The sequence below is a fragment of the Anopheles moucheti genome, chromosome 3 (assembly GCF_943734755.1).
Source record: "Anopheles moucheti chromosome 3, idAnoMoucSN_F20_07, whole genome shotgun sequence".
NCBI classification, from domain to species: Eukaryota; Metazoa; Arthropoda; class Insecta; order Diptera; family Culicidae; genus Anopheles; species Anopheles moucheti.
Window position 1 is genome coordinate 1382641 of NC_069141.1, and position 19788 is coordinate 1402428.

The 19788-nt window shown below is 46.6% G+C and overlaps 3 protein-coding genes across 5 annotated transcripts in view; 2 read left to right on the plus strand and 1 right to left on the minus strand.

The window, feature by feature from the left end:
- Positions 1-14316, plus strand: part of LOC128300875 (signal-induced proliferation-associated 1-like protein 1) — a 56978-nt gene extending 42662 nt beyond the window's left edge. The window contains exons 2-3 of the mRNA XM_053037103.1: positions 7413-12344; positions 12415-14316. Of these exons, the coding sequence (XP_052893063.1) occupies positions 7413-12344; positions 12415-12948 (5466 nt within the window). The 3' untranslated portion in view covers positions 12949-14316. The remainder of the gene's footprint in view (positions 1-7412; positions 12345-12414) is intronic.
- A 319-nt stretch (positions 14317-14635) lies between these two features.
- The window catches only part of LOC128300778 (tRNA-dihydrouridine(16/17) synthase [NAD(P)(+)]-like), a 104278-nt gene continuing 99125 nt past the window's right edge, over positions 14636-19788 (plus strand). The window contains exons 1-2 of one of the 3 annotated variants that reach the window (XM_053036969.1): positions 14636-14770; positions 14955-15111. The gene's annotated coding sequence lies outside the window, so the exon portion shown is untranslated. Of the gene's footprint in view, positions 15112-19788 lie in introns of all 3 variants that reach the window. The other 2 variants (XM_053036970.1, XM_053036968.1) reach the window with 2 other exon arrangements.
- LOC128300777 (sphingomyelin phosphodiesterase-like) lies at positions 15376-17975 on the minus strand. Its single transcript, XM_053036967.1, has 3 exons — positions 17828-17975; positions 16163-17592; positions 15376-16087 (listed from the first exon to the last, which is right to left on the minus strand). Exons 1-3 carry the CDS (start codon positions 17973-17975, stop codon positions 15749-15751), a joined length of 1917 nt encoding a protein of 638 aa, XP_052892927.1. The 3' UTR covers positions 15376-15748.

Here is a 19788-nt window from a genome sequence, read left to right on the forward strand (position 1 = left end):
CAATAACTTCTACGTCTTCCACGGTCGAGAAATACAGCGACAGGTGAAAAATTCCAACACTTTGTTGGCGAAAGAGGCGCACCCTCCCGCGGACACAGTGACAGCCGGGAAGAATGGCTGAACAATGGTGATACGAGGCGATAGTTGGGTGTGCTTCAAGTTACGGGCCGCTTCTCTATTTTATTGCCTCTCGCGCTTGTTATGGGTTTGGGTGGCGCGCTGGCTTTGATCGTCCTTATTGAGCGTTGCGTAAGCTTCTGGTACGGTAACGGTCGAATGGCAGTGCTTGACCTGTGCATGATATCCGATTTCGAAACCATTCCCATTCTGTTCCGGTCAGTACCGTAATGTTTGTGGGGGCCAATAGTAACACACATTTCCCTTTTTGCAACATACTCTTTTCTAATTGTCTTAGTCAAGCTTAAACCATGTGTGGTGGGAGACGGTGAAGAGGCAGGCGGGCATGAGCGATGGTTGAAACTGCAGCAAACGAATTACTTTTAAGGGTGGAAGCTTGTGGGACCGATACCGTTACCGAGAGTTACCCGAGAGTTACTGTCGCCAATGTTAATTAATGTTCGAAGTAGCTGGTTCGTGTCCATTCCAAGGCTCTCTCCCCGGTACTGCTGCCGGAGAATCAATGGCGAGAAGAATGCAAAGAATGTACACTATTGAATGACGTTCTTTTTTCGATTCTACCCATAAAACTCTACTTGACATTCTTTCGATCTTTCGCGGCATAATATACCTGGATTCCAATCGTATCGACATTTGCGTTGAAAGGGAATCACTCCGAAGCCGCAATGCTCTAGGTCATAAGTCTTCCGTATCGCTTTGTTGCTCCGGGCATATCAAGATGGGGTAAAACGAAGGGACAAATTGGTCGCACAAATAAAGATGTACGATTCCGGTTCGGAGGTTATTTGCCCCTGCACAGTATAATATTTGAACTGCTACAATGACGTGCCTGTGTGTGGTTGTTTATGAATGCGGGGAGACCACCAGTAGCTAATGGAATAGTCAGCTAGAATATGTAAACACGACTTTCCGTTCACATTCGCTGCCGCTAGTGACTACTGTAATGTAATGTGTCTAATGAAAGTAATATGGACGGCTGATCGCTCGTGTTATGTTCTCATTCGCAATATGTCCCACATGATGGGGTCAGAGCGAATTAATAAGAGTCGGCAATTCGCGATCACCAGCGTGGAGAGAGATGTTAATGGGCGGCCGGCTACTGACGGCGACGCCTACATAAGATGGTTCGGAGACGGTTAAAAGGGTCGTTGTCCTCGCTTTTTATACATTTTGCGTTCGCAAAACAACACGCAAAAACTGTTGGCGCCAGACTCGTTGTATCGCATACCATAGCTCAGTAGATGAAGAAATTCTGGAACAGTGAACTTGCTGCAGCACCTTTGAAAGTGGGTTTTGGTATGTTGGACTGCATACTCATATTCGTTTTTCAGTGGTGATCGTGTAAATTATATTGCTTTGTTTAATGAATCTTTTGAGAGGAATCAATTATATGAACCTAAAGTGAGGAGTCATTCAAATCAAGAATCGATTCCCAAATCAAACCTCAGAACAGGGAAGGGAATACAGGACGGACAGCTCGTTGAAGTCCATAAATCTTGGATGATTCATAAATCTTTGAAGAATCATGAATCTTTTCAATAGAGATTTAGATTCATTCATTCAGTTCGAAGATTCATTCAGTTTCATAAATTATAATCAAATATACCTAACACTACTAACCTGGTTAGATCGAGATTTTTTTTTATAGTACAAAGGATCAGGTTTGCTTTTGCACAGAGTTAACGCCACTTTAATTCCTTACTGCTGCTGACTTGGAAAGAGACAAGAAGGGCGTCATATGTGTTTGCTATCGGTACAAACAGTCATTACAATGTGCGATGACCATGCCAACTGTTTAGTTGCCCTCCCTTGAAGGAACGCCAACACACCGCCGTAAAGGCGACAGATAGAATTTAAAGATGGCCGCCTCTTACATATCGCTTCCAAACGTGGGGAGACTTCCACTAGACCATTGGGCGAGAAAGAGCCACACAGTTTAAATACCCACCGACGCAATAGCGCGTTGTTTGGTGCCTGTTGATCAGCTGAAATACCTGCAAAACTGGGAACTAGGCCACAGGGATAACTTACAGGCTAGCAACGATGCGGGATTAACTTGCATCTTTTGGCTAAATTCTACGCCGGGTAGGGAGAACTCACGAAGTCTCACACCTCGCGACCGCGACCGTTGGATTCGTAGGTTGACGGGTGACTATTTTTAATTTTATTTGAAGGCAAACCAAACCGTGACGCTACCATAATGAGATTATTCAATTCCACCCCGATATGGGCTGAGCATGTAGTGGTTCTAGACAAAAAAGTGGGAATAGGTTATGCAGGGGTAGTGTATCTAACTTCACTGTGCGTTTTATGTGGTGTTACGGTAATTTATACCTGTTTTCCTCTACTGCACTAGAACGAAGTCATAAAATTCTGATGTACACAGTCGCGTATCTGTTGCAATTCTTGTTGCTTTTTTTTTGTTTTACGCAAAGGAAAACGGAAAGAGACAATGTTAGAACGCGGGGGAGGGGGGTTTAAGTAAGTGGTTGCATATTTATGAAGTGCACAAGTGCGCCATGTGCGCTCCCTCTGATTGCAACACAATCTAGAACATCTCGGGAGCACTGGGCCGTGATGCGTGTTTGACTCTGCTCTGGGCTCTCTGGTAACTGATACTGTGCGCATTTGCGCGATGCACTGTGGCAGGTTTCGTTCCACAAGCACATGAGCACCTCTAACTTCACCTGTCGGTCGGTCGGTCTTAGTCACGGAACACAGACCACTTGTGTTCTATTCTCATCGGCTGTACAGCTCTGCGATACGGTTCCGATACACCCCGTCAGCCAACCATCGGTATGAGGAATCAGACAACGCTCACACATCAACCACCAGGAGGTAAAGATATGTATGTTGGAGGAGGGAACCTGTGCAGCGTCAGGAGTGTGTGCGACTTTATTTATTTATTTACTGCTCCACTGAGGGATGTGTGATTCGTTACCGCATGATATGCATTACATTATTCTGTTCTTTTGCCAGCATCCGTTGGTGGTTATGTCCGGGATGTTTTGGACAGTCGCCGTGCGTCGGATCTTCGACGTTTGACGAAGTCTATCCGCTGTTGGAGGTGGCTTCCCAAAAGAGGGTAATAATATTATCATATCACAAATTACTCTCCATTACTGCACTAGAGACCACCCGTATCACGAGCCATATCGGTTGTAGGAGCGGGAGAAATCATGGAAGGGAACGCGATCAACGTAACTGATCCATCTATTCGTTTGGACCACACACTGAGGGTTGGGGGAAGTCCTCATGATGTAAACGTAAGCAGTACCATTTCTGCAGTAGAACGTTTTTTTTCTTCACTCTTACACAATAGCGGCAATTGTGCCACAAATTATGCATTTGCCTTTTTTTAGCTGTTAGTGTCACTTGCTGAGGAGATGATCTCGTTTAGGACTATGAATATCTTTGAAGACTTCCGGACAGTGGAGTCTCACTTATTACGCTTACTAGTTTGCTGTTGTAGATATCGTTGAGGATAATTAACGCACTTCCTTTCCTGTTCTTTGTGTTTATCCATATCAGATAATGGAACACGGACACTTCCTTGATCGGGGAGGATTAGTTCCCTGTGCAAGCTAGATGCAAGTTCCAAACGGTACCTTAAGCAACTTGATACATTTAATTTATCATTAAAGCAATCAAATATGGTCAATCCGTGTTGACCGTGCTTTGCAAAAAAAGGGATGTCTTGCTAATGCTTCAGGAAGAAATGATTCTACGTACGAATGGTTACACAGTACACACCGAGTAGCCGTAACGATCGCAAGTCATTCCGACGATTAAATCATGTCGATTATGTGCGGTGGTGGCTTTGATAAGGCAAGGGTAGGTTTGAGCACCGAAAGGTTTTCCATCACCGGTCATATGGTTTCAGGGTAAACCACATACATGGGCCACAGCACAATGGCAGACACCGTACTAACATGGCGATCGCATCGTGTAGGTGCATCCAACGCGATATGATGAGGCCATAAACGGCTCGTAATTGTTGTCGATGGCTGGTGTAGCACCAGCAGAGGAAGGAGGTGTACGCACACACGCAATACGAAACATGTTGCTTCTTCGCAGTGGATATATGGCGTAAGAAAGACGAACTTACATGACCGTGTATTGCAAACAACAACACATCGTGTCGTGGAAGGGATGATGCTTCTAGGAAGACTGCTGCTGGCGGTGTTCCAAGCTCCAAAGAAGCGTCAAACAGTGCGTTGTGCAAATTCACAAGAAGAAGGAAGCGAAATGCGTATAAGTGCGTATGATGGAGATGGTGATACAATATCCTCCATGGTTGATGGTGGACGGTATATTTTACTAGTGGTTGCCAGTGCGTCAGTTGGAGGCTTTGTGTCATCACCAGTTCCAGTGTTTGTCCGCCGGGCATAACCATCCCGTGTTCGAGGAAGAAGATCGTTTGTTTACGTTTTTTCTTCCTCAAGCGTTCAAAGAGCACCATAATAAGCTATGCAATGGCGGAAGATCTCGTGGTAGTATTAGTCTCCGATGCAAATGTAATGCAATGTGAGATGCAGCAATGGCGAGACGGATTGAAAAGACCGGTTGACGGATAGGGGTACCCCGTCGTCTGCACCCAGGGCCTTACGAAGAGCTTCTTGAGCGGTGCAGCACAACGGAGAGACTTGCTGGAGCGATGCAAGACGCGTTTTTGGCGCGTTCTGTCTCGGTGTATTTACGCGCACTCGCGCGAGTTAAACACGTTTTCCTACTTTCGTCTTCTCAACTCCCGGTCGGTTCGGTTGACTTTCTGGTAAGCTGGTTTTCTCCCCGGGCCGGTTTATTTGCTCTGACCCGTTTGTGTACTCTGGTACCAAGTTTAAGGTCTTTGTGTGTGCTCTACACCGGCGAGATTCAACGCACTCCTAGACGGGGCCGACAAAAGTCAACGGTATCGGAGTTGTTCTATGTGTACGCGTTGTGGTGGCTTGTGTATTAAGAAAAAAACCCGTTACGCACGTTTGTTGCTGTACAACATAGAACGTTACTGCTAGCATGGTTCCTAACCACCTTTTCCGGACGTTCGGTCTGTCCGTGTTATTTGTGACTGTTTGTGACTGTTTGTGATTGACACGAGAACCAGAAACGAACACCTTCTCGAAAACGATGCTTTAAGAGTAGAAAATTCGAAGGCTATAAACTGCTAAGAAGTGTTCCCAAGCGTTCAATGTTGCACAAAGAATTAACCCTATCCTTGCCAGCGTGACCGTCAATCGACAGTTTAATTGGGTAAAGTCAATAGTAATTGCACAAAAACCGAAATGCAGCTTGGAAACACAGAAAAATACAAGCAAATGTGGTGCTTCGGAAGGAAGACGATCTTGATTCCACCCGTTGTTCCTCTTTTCCAGCGTCAATAGATGAAAGTATGTCCAACACAGCTCGTAAAGGAACGAGCGACTAAAACGGAATCCCAGACGTTGGATCGAATCGATTGATCAACCGGGCGGGTGCGTGTTTGGGTGTAGTTCATCTACCGTTGCGCAAGTTTCTATTTCACCATCGCACTTCCTTCTAAAATGCATGAAGACCCCACCATCATGGTGCAGGCGCACGTGATGCAGCTGTTGCAGTGAAAAGAATGGAAGGATCACCACAAATCTTCAACATAGAGACACACACACTCTGTCTGAGGGCTATTCTCGTCTCTTATAGTCGCCCTCCTGTGCACCTTAACTCGTGCACACGCAAGAATAGACAGAAGAGGCGCATATTAAGCCATGGCAGAAGAGCAAAGACTAGATCCATCACAAATAGACATGATTGAGTCCAATTGCAGCATTGTTTTTTGTCGAGTAGTAGTGTGGGCATGTTCAAAGCGGACAGCGGAGGCGACGAAGAATTCGTTGGGTTTCAGAAATTGGAAGTAGAACCTTTTTTATAATCATCATCCTGCTTCATGATTGATGCTCGTTCGAATTCTGGCACCACACCGCGCCTTCCGACGCTGCTCAGCGCTTCATTAGCGATGAATGGGACGTCTGAAATGAAGTGTTAATGCGCTATAAAATTAGATTAGATTGCAGGCGCAGCGAACGCATTGTGTGTTGCGATCTAGACGACCCCGTTCGATGCTCAGTACGACGGGAAAATTCGGGATTAAAGAATGGTGCATGAGAGTGAAATTCTTAGATGTGTTTGTGTGTCTTTTATATCCTTGAGAAGTCTATTTTCTTATCACATCCGGTGCAACGCTTTTATGTTTAACATAACACGTTTTATGGAACAATCGTTGCTTTCCCTTCATTATCAATAAAAGATTAAAACATAAGCCTATTACCATCCAAAAATATGTCCCATAGTTTTCAATCAACTGTTTTTGCTCTTATCTATTTTGTTAATGAAGCGTAACAAAGTCGCACTGGGATAAACTTTCTTCCCGAAAAAAATATATATCTATACCAAACATTAACGAAAAACAAAACTCTCAATCGGACATGATAGATAACATCGCAGATTCTTTTACCAAACCATGAAACGAACCTGTTCAACTGCGATTTGTTCCACGGTTAACTTCCGGGTCACGCTCTAACGAATGACACACGGGGTGATCTCTCTAGCCTCCGGAAATTAAACCTTCAAACCATCCGTCAATGGTGATGAAGCTCATTTCGTAATGAGCACAAGCGTAATGTGGTTGTTGTTGTTTTTTTTGTTGTTCACTTCCAACCCGCTCGCTTTCAGTAAAGTTTTGTTGATACTTTTTGAAAACGTGCAACGTGAACGTGATGTGCTCACATTTTTAAGAGTCTTTTAATGTGAGGTTAAGCTTTTGGTGTGCGATTTAGATCGTAGCGGCAGCATAATAACATTCCCAAGTGTATACGGGTCACACTTTTACATCCTCCTTCCGTGCTCCGTTTTTTTGGGTGAATTTTTGCCGTTTGGAAACGCTTTTCAAATTGAGTGAAGATGCTGTACACAATAATTTAGACAGTACGAGGCAAGTAGTACAGCGCCCACTGAAAGGTAGAAACAATTGCCAATAATTAGGGCAACCGGTTCAATCGTTTATTTACTGTTGGCAGTGTTCCGTGGTGTTCCTGATTGATCATTCCCCCTTGCAGCTTTCTATTTGACCAGGGCCTTGAACATTATATGAACATGTTCGAAAAGATGGCAGATTGTGATGACCGATTGTAGGACGATCATGGTGTATCTAGTGAAGCATGTGTTCAGGAGAATGATCCTAACATAAGCTTATTAGATTTCTTTTCTGTTTTCTAATTTATATTCTTCTTCCTCTTTTCCAGGACTCTAGCAATGGGATGATAAATTTGGCGGAGGTTGGAGGACAACCACCTCACATCAACGGCGGACCAGCTGTGGCTGGTTTACCGCACATGATGCCAACACCGGTCGTGGCCGGTGCCGGTATTGCCATGATGGGTCAACATCATCAACAGCAGCAACAACAACAACAACAACAACAGCAGCAACCACAACAACCACAACCATCTCATCCACAACAACGTCTTGTTGGTGGTGCACCCCATCAGTTGCCTCCGTCGGGTATGCATCATCCACATGGACCACCGCCACCACCACCTGGAGTTGGTATGGTTGGACCACCGCCACCACCCCCACATCATCTCACACCGGCCGGAGGCGCACCGCAAAATCGTCCTTCGGCACGTGAACGGGCGATGCATGCCGTAGAGTACTACAAAAGCAATGTGCGGCGAGCGCGCGTTGATGCGGGGTTAGCCCGGAATTCGCTTCACGAGCGCTACTCGTACGTCCAGCGGCAGATGGCAACGATGGGCAGCGGTAATGGTATTGTCGGTACAAAGCTATCTCCCCACGGTCACACGGATCATCTCTATCGAAGTAATTCGAGTTTGGAGTTGATTCACGATCACGGTGCCGGTGGCATACCGGATCATCTACATCCGGGCGGGGGAACGAATCTTAGGCGTGAGTACGGTAGCCACGGTTCAATCGATGTGATTTCATCTGACCGACATCCACACCATCACCACCACCATCAGGGTCACGTTGGTGCACCGAGTACGGGTGAAAACTTTCTTACGATGCTGCAAGAGTATCAACCGTTTGGGCTGGATGGTTCGTCGTTACTATACTCGATGAATAAACATCACACAGGGCATGCGCATGGAAGTGGTAATGGTGGTGGTGCTGCTCCTGCAAATCCAATTGCCCTCACCGGGGATGATGTAGTTGATCGGGGAGGAAATGCAAGTCCGAAGCTAAGGAACAAATTTCATCGCCTTTGGGGTTCTTCTAGTACGGGGGCTGGTGCTGCTGGAAGCAATGGATCTGCGAACGGGAAACAATCCAGACAGGTGGCCAACGGAGGAGCCACCACCACAACATCTTCTCTGGACGACAGTCAGCTGTGTGTGGCACTGAACGTGAGTGCGACTTCGACGACAACAACCGTTTCGTCGGCAGACATTGAAGAGCGTCAGCGCCGACGGGCATTTGCTCATTTCGATTGTCGCTCGCTAACGGCTAATTTGGGATACGCGGCCAAGTTACGAGGATTTCTGTTGGAGCGCCGGCGTAATACCACCACAGGAGCGTCAGCAGCGGCCACGTACGGCACACGATCGTCCACCCCTGACGGGGATAGTGTCGACGAAGACTACGGTGACGGACAACAGAATGAACTGCTGGAGAACTGCCCTTTCTTCCGGAATGAGATTGGCGGTGAGGAGGAGCGTGAGGTTAGCCTTACAAGAATGGCGTCATCGTCGACAACGTCCTCGGGCGTCGGTGGAACAGCAAGTGGTCAGCAACGGCGACCAATCCACCGGCCAGCCCTTGCGTACGGTGTGTCTGTGCTAGAGTGTGGTGCCAACGATACGCTGTGGAAGGCTTACACCTGCCCGTACCAGAAAGGACCTCGTCCAATCGAACAGATTGACAATGGGGCACTCTACTACCGGCAGCACTTCTTCGGCCAGGAGCACCAGAACTGGTTCGGCATGGACGAACACCTCGGACCGGTCGCGATCTCGATCAAGCGTGAAAAGATCAACCCGACGCCGGTGCAGACGCTCGCGTTACACGGCTCGGATGTGGCACCGACGACGACGCACCCGGCAGAACAGTACCTGTATCGGTTGATCGTGCGCACCTCGGAACTGCTTACGTTGCGCGGTTCGGTGATCGAGGACTCGATCCCGAATGCGCGCGGTGCCGGCAAGCACGCCAATACCAAAGAGATTCTGGAGTACGTTGCGCCGGAAGTACAAATAGGTTGCCTGCGATTGGCGGTCAGTACGCCGCAGTGCGAGCAACAGTTGCTGAAGCTGGACGAGCAGGGGCTCACCAACAAGTACAAGGTGGGCATCCTGTATTGCCGGGCTGGGCAATCCTCCGAGGAGGATATGTACAACAACGAGGAGGCCGGTCCGGCGTTTAACGAGTTCCTCGACACCATTGGACGGCGGGTCCGGCTGAAAGGATTCGAGCACTATAAAGCGGGCCTGGACAACAAAACCGACTCCACCGGGACGCATTCGCTGTACGCAACGCAGCAGGATTGTGAGATTATGTTTCACGTATCGACGATGCTTCCGTTCACGCCAAACAATCGGCAACAGTTGCTCCGCAAGCGTCACATCGGCAACGACATTGTGACGATTGTATTCCAGGAACCGGGCGCGCTACCGTTCACGCCGAAAAACATCCGCAGCCAGTTCCAGCATGTGTTTGTGATTGTGCGCGCGGTAAACCCGTGCAGTGACCATACCCAGTACCGGGTGGCTGTCTCACGCTCGAAGGATGTGCCTGTGTTTGGTCCACCGGTGCGAGCTGGGTCGCACTATCCGCGGGGCAAACAGTTTGCCGACTTTCTGCTATCGAAGGTGATCAACGCAGAGAATGCGGCACATCGATCGGTGAAGTTTGCGATGATGGCGATTCGGACGCGCCAAGAATACCTAAAGGATTTGGCCACAAACTACAGCACGGCGACGGTAGTCGAAACGGGGCAACGGTTTTCGATCTTCCCGAGCAAAAAGCGCGAACGTCCGACTAAACCACGCTTCTCAGGCGATCTGTCACAGCGGGGCGCATTCTGTTGGCAGGTGGTATTGCATGACAGTGGCCAATCGACTCATGTCGATTGCTTCCTCGGCATCTCGGCGGAAACGTTCGTCCTGATTGAAGAGTGTACACGACAGATCATCTTTGTGACGCCGTGCCGGGCAATTCTCGGCTGGTCGACGAGCCAGAATGCGCTGCGGGTGTACTACCATCAGGGTGAGTGCGTGACGCTTAACATGCGCGACACCGGTGACCGAGACGAGCAGTTGGAGGTGATCGAGCGGTTACGCGCCGTGACGAATGGGTGTGGTGCGCTTGAACTCAGCCTGCGCCGAAATCCGATGGGACAGCTTGGGTTCCACGTGCAACCGGATGGTGTTGTGACGCAAGTGGAGATCTCGGGACAAGCATGGGCCGCCGGGCTACGGCAGGGATATCGACTAGTGGAAATCTGCAAGGTTGCTGTAGCGACACTGTCTCACGATCAAATGGTAGATCTGCTGAAAACGTCCGCCCAGGTTACGGTCACGGTAATCGAATCGTTTGCAGATTTTACACCGAGACGCGGATGTACCTTGCAGAACTGTCGCTTCAATTCCATAAACTACGAAAGCGAATACGACAACATGGTACTGGATGGTGGTAATAAAAATGGAACCAGCGGACAAAGCGGTGGAGGAAGCGGTAGCGGCAGCAGCAAGAAGGTACTCCCTAGTGGACAACTTCAATCATCCGCCAGTCACCGACGACGATATGAGCGTAACTTTTCACCACCTCGATCAAGTAACAGCTCTGGATATGGAACGGGCAGTAGTAGTCGATCGTTTACCGCAGCTGTCGGTGCTACAGGTCAGCAGGTACCTGCAGCTGCTCAGCCTAACGGGACTGATATGGGCACACTTACCTCGTCTTCGAGTGGACACTCGTCGAATGATGAACGCTGGTACGACGTACTGGATCCACCGCAGGAAGCATCCTCTATAATGGCAGGTCCACCATCCGTGGCCTCCGATCCGAGTGTTAACTACCATCATCCGAAGTTAACGGCGTCGAGCAATTCCCTGCCTCTCGCGGGATCCAGTCCACGTCCACTATCCCTGCACAACGACAGCGGACAGATTTCGTCACCGTCACGCAGTAACGGAAGCCAAGTGTCGGGACAATCGGTCGGGCGGGATAATTCGGCCAACATCGCAATGTTGAAACGACTCATCATTGCAGATTCGCCGAATGGTGGCTTAGATGGAGCTGGAGTTCTTCAACAGCAGCAGCAAAATCATCCAGAACCTTTGTACAGCAGTTCGTTGAAGAATCTTTCTAACCATCATCTCCTGATGGCAGCCGGTAGTAATCACACGGCGGAGGAGGACGATCTTTCCCGACACAATTCACCGCAGCTAAGACGATCGGCAACTACGACCAACATATACGGTATCAATGGCAAGAAAGCGAACGGTGCTGCTACAACCTGCTCAGGCAGTAGTGCTTCGAGCAGTCGCAATAACAGTCCACGACCCAATGGAACCGGTGAAACGGCGAAACTACGAAGTGGAGCTGCCCTGAAAGGTGGAGCCCAACATCACCCGCAGCGCAATAGCGTCAATTACACGACCGGCAGTACGCTGCAGGAAGATCTGATGAAGCTTATCAACCCTGACTATATTGCAAACGATGACAACTTTAATGCTGGCGGCATGGAGCGTATGCAGAAGGGACATCATAATAGCCACAGTCTCGGGAACATTGCCAGCTTGGCCGGTGGATTGAAACCGATCCCGCAGAAGAGTCGCTCGCGGGAAGGTGTCAATTTGGGTGGCTCAAACCAGCAACTTTCGGCCACTAATGGGAATGGACTTAAGCTGGCGAATGGTGGTGGTACGAACAGTCCGAGCAATGGTGGCGAGGAGGAGGTTATTTTTACAACGGCCCGCCCAGCAACGGTCATTTCGTCAACTACCTCGAACAGTTCCAGTCCGGCTAGTGAACTGCTCGGAAAGCATCACATGAATGAGGACCATTTAAAGATGTCTCCTAGTAGAAAGCAACAGCAGCAGCAGTTCGTTAACGGTGGCATCCTGAAGAATGGTGGAGCTAAAATTCCTTTGCCGGACATGAAGGAGATGGATTGGAGCAGTCTGGTCGATACGGCAACCAAAGCAATGACTCAGGTGAGTTACCAATTCATGTCATAATTTGCGGTTAAGAATGAAGCCTAATCTGTTGTTTGCTTACTTTTAGTTATCGGAATCTGTGGCCAAATCGCAACACCCAGGAAGTAATGTGTATTACGACGACATCAGCCAGGTGTTGAACGGAGTGCATAATCAGCATCAGTTGCAGCAGCAACAGCAAACCGGTCACAATGGAACTATGAATGGGAGCGGTCCAGTAGGGACAATTGTTAACGGAGGAGGAACGGGTGGAGGTTGTAGTAGTGTTAGCGGAACCGGTAGTAGCATCGGGAGCGGACCGGATCTGTCCTCCTCCACACCGAGTTCAGCTTCCCCCGTATCTACCGGTAGCAGTAATGCCGCACAGCAGCAAGCTCTGATGGCACTGCAGAACAGTTCAAGCCTACCAGAACTTCAGTGCCAAGTCACTCAGCTTTCCGATCGTGTACTGCGCGAACAACGTCGCCGGCGCTCGCTCGAACATGCCGTGCGACGGTTAACGGAAGAAAATCGGCGGCTGCAAGATGAAAGCCAGGCAGCTGTGCAGCAGTTGCGTCGTTTCACCGAGTGGTTTTTCCAGACGATCGATCGACAATCGTAATAGATCGCAGTGTGATAGCACTAGAAAAAAAATTCAAAACACACACACACACACACACACACACACACACACACACACACACACACACTCACACGCATGTATAAATGTCGTGTCTTCCAAAGCGTGATCATTTTATAAAGGAAGGAAGTGAGGAAGGGATACATTGACATTCGTTTTTTTTTTATAAATGACCAAAAATTATGTACATATAAGCCAAGGTGTGTGCGCTTTTAGCGAACAAACAAGTGTAACATTTATATATTAAAGAGCACACCTTACAACGTTACTTAGGGAGGCCTCGTTAGTGGGTAGATTGAGCACCAGTATGAAAAAGTTAAACATTCTTTACACAACAACACAACGGCACTCGAAGAAGCTTTTTGCTCTGCAGACGTTCATTGATATGTGGGAATTTAAAGCCCTGTTTATATAGTTAGAAATTTGTAAGCGAAGTTAGAAACAGTTTTGTTCTCTTCTGCGCGTATACAACAGCAAACACCAATTATATGCTAGACTGTAGTTATTATATACAAAACCCCTCTTTACATACATATGCATCATGCAACGAAGCAGATGGAAATTGTACCATAAATTTGCCAAGCGTGTTAATTTTTAACTTAGCGCGGCAATTTTCAAGGATGTGCAAGGTGCACGCATGCATGCAAGCGATAAGGACAAATAATATGCCAAAAATGCCTCTTCATATAGTACTGCTTCTACTAACGCTAACGTTTTTGCATCGCTATGGTATTTGTATGATTTATGTGTTGTGTAATAGACACTACAGTTCGATCTTAATTTATAAAGTTATTTTTCTCTCTTCTTTGATCATTTGGTATAGAATGAGTGCAAACACCTTGGATTGAATTTATCGACAAAGCAATAGGACAGATGCTAGTTTGATTTCTGTCCTGACAAATAAACGAACCAGTGTTTCTATTACGATATTTTCACCTCTTTGTCGGTGCTTCAAGGCTTCTCTCCTCTTTTGTAATGTTGTTATTTTAAGCTTTGTTTTTCGCTAAACAGACGTGCACCAAACAATAGTGAAAAACATGTTTAACAAACATGCAAAGGTGTTCTCAGAATTGATCTTAGCTTTCGAATTACGATGTGGTTTGAGAAAATGTTAGTTATAAACATTAAACAAAGGAAGAAATCAATGTTTGTCCTTTTTTTCTTTGTCTACTTTCGAGATCATTTCTCGTGCATAAAAGGAAAACGAGAGCGATGCAACATGAACAGTGTAAAGACCAACTCCTTAGTATCTCTTAATTTATCGGTAATACTATCTCTATACTCTTTGTTGTAATAACTAGACCAATAAGCAATGTGCGATTCCATGAAGCAAAGTGAAATAAAATGTTACAGAACTCTTCATTATTATTTTATGTTGAAGTTGAAGAAAGAACATGTAGAGACATAGCATGTAGTAAGATATTTAGTCCAGTGCTGTTTAGCATTCAGCACTCAACGAGGTAGAGAAAATACATTTTAGTTTTAAATTATCTGCTTGTTGTATGTTTGGAGTAAGGCAGCGGATAACCGATTTTAGCGCCACTGAATCGATGCGGTTAGTGGCGCAACTGCATGCATAATACCGACTCGTTTTTGGTTGTCATAGGGTGTCAATGACAATGGCCGTTGGTATCCCACAGTGCCAATGGTTTGTTTACAGTCTGCCTCGTGCTCCCCGGTGCGGTGTGTTCGGTCGTTTGTGCTATAGAAATACTAAACTTTTGGATCATATTTTCCCGGTTAACGTCGTTGTAAACAGATTTTTCACGTAGCTTCCGAGTGAATCAACGAATAGTGAGAAAGGGTGACCTATCTAACACGATCCGGTTCAGTTTTTCGATGTGAAAGACCAAAGCAAACTACGCAGCTTCCTCTTCAACAAAATGGCGTTGAATGTGTCCTAGTGCTACAGTGCTTGCTTGCAAATTGCTTGTATTACAGTGAAGTAAGTAGTTTACAGTGTCTAAAACAGTATCAATTTCTTTCAGTTATTACCTTTACCGTGCGTAAGAGTGGTTTATCGCGAGTGGTGTTATTTTGTGACGAATTCGGTACAGTGTTTTGCGTGCAAAGTGACGGCTTCTTGTGTCCGAGCTTGCGTACAGTGAACAATTTGAGCACAACCAACTTGAGCAAACACACGTGGTGAGTAACGAATGTTTTACTGTTTTTTTATTTATCCTTTAAATTTTATGCATTTAATTTTACATGCTACAGGACTCACTCGTAGCAAAGGTAGAAAATTTCGGCACGTGTGGCACGTGCGTAATAGAAAAAAAATATTATATTTACACTATTTATTGAAGTAATTATTGTATTTTGTGTTTATTGCTAACCACGACCAATCTTAAGTTCGTTCTGCTATCATCCTTATCAGCTTTACCTCGCATCTTTCAGCAACATCGCGATCACTGTCATTGAAAAGATTCAATCAACTTTGTCTTAAAAACATGACCGACAAAAACCAACGTCAGATGTTGCGTACCTTATCGATTGCATGTACAGGCATTTGATTTGAAGGCATTGATTGTTGGTACCTTTTACAAGAGTCATCCAACCAAGCCCACGCGATACGTGATATCGGTTAATGATACTATTACGTAATATGAAAAGACCTCAGGAAATGACCATCACTGAAGGCCAATGTTTCCGGAAACGGTCAATCACTATTCCACTATAAACACAGTATTTTTTTCGCTCATTCATTTGTGAAAGTCATATTTTAGATATATTTCCTTCACTACGTTTATAAAACGTAATCACTTTTCAAAACAAAACACCTTTAGTCGAAAAACGTGTCCGACAGTTCCTGGCACTTTCGGAGATCGTCCGCTTGATTGGTGACGATCTCACACAGATGGTTCAGCAGACAATCCTCAGTACAGTCGTTGGCAAGCGAAGCATCCGCCAGCTTTACCTTATATTCCCAGTACCGGCGCAGATCGTCCCGTCCGGCGGGTGTTCCCAGTCGTTGAATTAATTCATCCACACCGGCTGGACTGAGATCGGATAAACCAAATTCCTCCTGGAACGAGTACATACGGAACCAGTCGGGTCGCTCATCTGGTGTTAAGTTAGCGGAAGTTAAATTGTATGCGTACGATTCAAAATCGGTCACTTCCTGTAAGACGAAAAGGTAGAGAAAAGCTTTTAGTTATTTAAACTTGGGGAAGGTCTTCTATCTAGAAACACTCACATAAGTATCCGGATTGACGTAGTACACGACGTAGTTCGGGTTGACATTGGTATGTGCCGTGCCACTGCCACCGTTCCACGCCACACCGACAGCAAACTCTGGGTTTTCGCTCGCGTAAAACACATTAAACTCGTCCTTGTGTGTGTGACCGTGGAACTGAGCACTGATCGTATCACGGAAGCGCTCCAAGATTCGACGATACTCCCGCTGCCACACGCTGAAACAATCGGATGAGATGGGAAGATGGGCTAGGATGTGTACCTTCTCACCGGTCCGTTCCGCCTGCAGCAAAACATCGTGCAACCATTGCAGCTGTCCCTTGAGCGCATCCGGTTGGTATAAGATCCACCAGTTGAAGGTGTAACAGTCGTTGTTGTTGAGTGCGATCACACGGAATCCGGGTCGTATCAGGGCCGTGTAGTAACCGCCAAGCCGGATCGTCTGCTCGGTTGCACGGGGCAGCCAGTGACTCCAAAGATCAGCGGACAAGTGGTATAACCAATTCGTAGAAAAGTCCGGACGTGTCACTTCGCCAAGTTCGTACACATTCGTGGGATGCGCTTCATGATTGCCAAGAATGTTGTAGACAGGGGTTTCGGGGAACGTTTCGCGCAGTTTGTTAATCACTCGGTTAATTGATCGTACATTGTAACCGATCGAAGTCTCCCAAATTCCATGATCGATGATATCACCGGTGTGGTAGACAAAGTCCGCATCGGAATGTTCTTCCGCTACGCGATCGATAAGATCTTCGACAGCATTCCACGGTGTATCGCAGTTTCGATAGTCACCCCAATGTCCGGAGGCTGCTGCTGGATCGTCGGGGATACCTTGAGACTCCCGGCAGCAAGCCGGTGCCCCACATTCCGCGTTATATCCGGTGCGATAATTCGGGTCGAAGTGAAGATCAGTGATTTGGACGATCTTCAAATCGTTCGGACCACGCTGGGCCGTACCCGTCTTTGAAGCTGTCACCGGTGTTCCGTTCGGATCAACATCCACCTGCCACTCGGTAAAAGCTAAATCGTCCAGCACACATGCGCCGGATTGGAAGACCACGGCGCACAACGATGCCGATGTTAGATCCGGTCGATTGTCCACAATATAAAGGATGGGGTCAATGTTTAGCTCGATCAGTCCCCGACAGATGGATTCTTCCTGCAGATTGAGCATCGTGCACAGTTCCACCGTCGTGTTGAACACTTCCTCCCTCGTGGCACCTTCACGACGGAACTCCAGAACCGATCCACCGAACCCACGACAGATCGCACACAACGGGCCCTCTCGGGTCGTTGGCAGCTCGCGTATTTCCTGAGCACGTTCACTTTTGCTAATGGCGGACCCGTGGATCAGCTGTCGGAAGTGCGGTGACATGGTGCCTTCCTCCTTCCATCGACGGAATTCCCGCGAGACTTTGTCCTCAAACTTTACTGCACAAAACAAACGGGGTTTGATAATTAATGATAATCCGTTTTATGGCACAAGCACCCACAATAACCCCCCCATGAAGAGGAACGTGTTGAATTGCGGCGATTAGGGTGTGATAAGATTAAGTATACAAGTAGCAAGGGTCTTAAGGATCGTTCGATAGGAGCACATTATGTTGATTGCAACTTTGTGCGTCACGGAAAAGAGCACATTGGGGACTGATGGACACACACTTACCGTAAAACTTTTGGAGCTTCTGAACTGTTTCGCGATATCCTTTCGGTTGCAGCCGATCGGCCTCAGTTGTAGGTGTCTGCAGTGCCGCCAACAACGCCAGGGACAGTAACGTGACTCTCCCAAACAGCACCCACATTGCACGCTGCATTGCACTGCTTGCTTAACTCACTTGTTTGTTCACGCGTCTCCAGGTGTCCAGCACACTATAGAGTGCTATCGCCTTGTTGCGGTGTGTTTTTATACCACTGCCGGGAAATCGTCCCGATAAGGAAAGTCAAATGCGCCTCAATCGATTGCGCTACCGTTTGGTGATGGGTTGGAAACGCAGTATCGGAATTCGCGTGCACAAGGTCTGCCTTCTTGATTACTTGAGATGCTTGACCACTTTACGAACGGAGGTTCTCCAGATGGGTTTCGTTCGGTGTGGCTCGACGGTGGCGTGGGTGAGAGATACGCGATAAGCGAAGATTTGCCTTGGCTTTAGTTAAACGATATTGGGTTTACGATCGTGTTTGGGATCATTGGCTTTTGGCTGGGTGGTTTGGCGGAAGATCTACCGCTGATATCTAGGTTGAAGTAGTAAACACTGCGTGATCACGCGACGAGGATTGCCTGTATTGGACATTGAATTCGAGCAATTCGATGAATAAACTAAATAATATTAACTGCTTATGAGAGAAAGATTTGTAATGATTTTAAGACACGATCGCTACAGGTAAAAGTACGGTCAAGGTACGCCTAGGTAATTTATTGGTCAATAAAGAAACTTTCACTTTACGATTATGATTTATTTATGAAAGTGGAGTGTCTATAAACACTTTACAAACAATTAGTAGTCTGCTCGAGTATTTCCATGTTTGATTTTTACTTCAAGCATTATTATTTGGAGCGCTCAGCTGCTTCATATACATCATTCTAGTAAACCGTTTCATGATGCAAATTTGTACTAAATCGTTGTGTCAAATTGAAAACGACAGTTATAAGCTGCCAACGGTACGCTATTTTCCTATGACAGACTGTATGAAGCCAATGAGTTTGATGTATCCTCCTTAAATGAAGATAAATATAAAACGTGAATTATTTTGCAATACGTAATAGAAATGTATATTTAACAGCCAATCAAGATTGGCTGACCATTTTTCTTCAAGCGGAAATACCCTTGTGAGCTATAAAACGATGCTAACTCGTCCAGACACTGTGGTTTATAGCGTTGCTCAGTTGCTATGGTTGCTATCCTCTTCGTCGTTCATGCTCGTTGACCATTTAATGCCCGCCTCTACACAGGTCGAGAAGAAGGACCATTTGTAATAACAACGTTCGTTAAACGATGAAATGCCTTTCACCAGATGGTAAGGGTGTACACTATTTGTAATGCCATACTGGCTGCCTAATGCTCCAGGTCAGTGGTGAAGCGATTAAAATAGCATTGTTAAAAAAGGAGCAAGCATTTCTTTTCTTTTGCTCGCTTCTCCGGTAACTTCCATTTCCAACGCAACGCAGTGCGCTACAGGGAAGCGATTTTTTTATCAATAATTTCTTTCCGATCAGAAACTACATGGTACACAAACCGGTAACCACTTGAGAGTACGAACAGCGCTCGGATGGCATTGCTTGCCGTCGTCGAAGGTTTTCCTCCCACATCTTGTGGGTTCTTCTCGATAAAACCGGTCCCGGTATGCACTGGTCGAATCAATACCTCTTCATGCAAAAAGAAAGATTAAATATGCATCGTTTGCCATCCTCTTAACCGCTTTTCCATCGACGGAGAGCATAAAACGGGTACGTGGAAAATCGTCTTTTTTATCTTTTGTTTGGTTTTCGATAGTTTGGATCTATGCACGGGAAATATGAATCGTTCGTGTTCCTGAAACAATTAGAGGTACTTGATTTAATTTTTACTTTCAAACGCTGATTACTCAAACGAGTAGCTTAATTATTTTGAAGTAGCTCGTTTGAAGCTG